Source organism: Priapulus caudatus, unplaced genomic scaffold (genome assembly GCF_000485595.1).
Source record: "Priapulus caudatus unplaced genomic scaffold, Priapulus_caudatus-5.0.1 Scaffold1298, whole genome shotgun sequence".
In the NCBI taxonomy this organism is placed as follows: Eukaryota; Metazoa; Priapulida; class Priapulimorpha; order Priapulimorphida; family Priapulidae; genus Priapulus; species Priapulus caudatus.
The window spans coordinates 6,723-8,692 of NW_014578359.1; the positions used below are offsets into that span (position 1 = coordinate 6,723).

At 50.4% G+C, this 1,970-nt stretch overlaps 2 protein-coding genes across 2 annotated transcripts in view; both read right to left on the reverse strand.

Moving 5' to 3' along the window:
- LOC106816146 (E-selectin-like) overlaps positions 1-1,692 on the reverse strand; it is a gene marked incomplete at its 3' end in the record, with an annotated part of 3,755 nt that extends 2,063 nt beyond the window's left edge. Inside the window, exons 1-3 of the mRNA XM_014820702.1 lie at positions 1,480-1,692; positions 956-1,138; positions 190-369 (exon numbers count right to left, since the gene is read on the reverse strand). Of these exons, the coding sequence (XP_014676188.1) occupies positions 190-369; positions 956-1,138; positions 1,480-1,624 (508 nt within the window). The remainder of the gene's footprint in view (positions 1-189; positions 370-955; positions 1,139-1,479) is intronic.
- Positions 1,693-1,943: 251 nt separating this feature from the next.
- The window catches only part of LOC106816139, a 3,869-nt gene continuing 3,842 nt past the window's right edge, over positions 1,944-1,970 (reverse strand). Inside the window, exon 5 of the mRNA XM_014820694.1 lies at positions 1,944-1,964. Within this exon, the coding sequence (XP_014676180.1) occupies positions 1,944-1,964 (21 nt within the window). The remainder of the gene's footprint in view (positions 1,965-1,970) is intronic.

A 1,970-nucleotide genomic window follows, 5' to 3' on the forward strand; every position in this document is an offset into this window, starting at 1 on the left:
TTTTCTCTCTCTCTCTCTCTCTCTCTCTCTCTCTCTCTCTCTCTCTCTCTCTCTCTCTCTCTCTCTCTCTCTCTCTCTCTCTCTCTCTCTCTCTCTCTCTTCTCTCTCTCTCTCTCTCTCTCTCTCTCTCTCTCTCTCCCTCTCTCTCTTCCTCTTTCTTCACCCCCCCTCTCTCTCTTTCTCGCCTACCTTCGCATACGGGTGCTGCGCTGCTCCATAACCCTGCAGCCGTACACGTTCTCACGGCCTCGCCAGCAAGGATCTTGCCCAGGTCGCATCCGTACTCCACGACGCTGCCGTACAGGGTAGAGTTGTGCAGCAGACCCACGTAGCCGTTGACGGGAGCTAGGGGTCGGCTGCAGTCCACCACTGTATACCGACGACAGACGACGGTGAGTGTGGGGGACGATGGTGATGATGATGATGATGATGATGATGATGATGATGATGATGATGATGATGATGATGATGATGGTGGTGGTGGTGGAGGGGGTAATGATGGTGGAGGGGGTGATGATGGTGGCGATGACTATAATGATAATAATGATGATAATGAGGATGAGGAGGCAGGGGACAGGGAAGAAGAGGAGAGGGGGGAGGAGGACAAGGAGGAGGAGGAGAGGATGAGGATGAGAAGAAAGGGGAGGAGGAGACGGAGAAGGATGATGAGGAGGAAAATAGGGATGATGAAGACAACGACGATGATGATGATACGAACACACCACACAGGAATGACTCAATTACATAATTAGCTATTGTATAATTTCATCAAGTTTTCAATTGCCATCATTTATAACACGCACATAATACGACTCAAAGAGGTGGAGATTATTCTGAAAATTAGAAGAATTCTAGGAAACGCACGAGTATTAGGCCACCATGTGACGCCATCTTGTCATTCAGCATGTCACCAAGACAGGCCTATCTCTAACGTCTCACCAGCAGACGAACTTACGTGTGCACGGTGCGTCGGCGCCGCTCCACACGCCATCTACCGAGCAGTGTCGCAGCGGCAGCGCCGTCGTGTATCCTTCCTTGCAGCTGACGCGTAGCTGGCTGAAGGTGGTCGTTGTCCCGTTGATCATTCGGTGGTGACCGTTGGCGATGTCTGGATGCGGTCCGCAGTTCCGCACAACCACTGCGCATGCGCGAAAGACGGAGCGGTCACGGCGCGAAGGTCACGAGCTTACAGGTCACGTGTTTATACGTCAGCATGACGTGTGAGAAGGGGGCGTGTACGTAAGTAGTCAATATCTATCTATCCTGTACGGTCTCACAGCGAAGGAGATATCAATCAAATATATATATCGTAACTCTATCAATCGCGAAAGAGTTACTGCGACATGTGTACGGGCAACACGGGCAACATGTCACAACATTATCACAACATTATCACAACATGTCGCAGCATTATCGCAACACGTCGCAACATTATCGCAACACGTCGCAACATCATCGAAACATTAGGTCAACACTCACCGCACAGCGACTTGACGCCACCGCTACGTGGCGCCACCCAGCGGCCGTTAGGAGCGCAGAACATGGTGTCGGGACCGGACAGGATGTGCCCGGAGGAGCAGCGGGCTTCAGTCTTGGAGCCGATGCGGATCTCATCCCCTCTCATCCTCCAGATGCCGTTAGTGAGGGGCGTCGGTAGGGGGCAGTCCAGGCGACGAAACTCCACCCCAACTACAGCAGAGAGGAGGAGGGGGAGGGGTTAGATTGGTGTTTATTGATTATTAATTATTATTATTTTTATATTATTATTATATTACATATATATATTTATTATAATTTTATTCATTGTCAGTTTTATTGATTGTTTGTATTACTTTTAATAACCGCACACACACACACACGCACGCACACACACACGTACGTACGCACGCACGTACGCACGCACACACACACACACACACACACACACACACACACACACACGACTACACACGACACACACACGACTACAC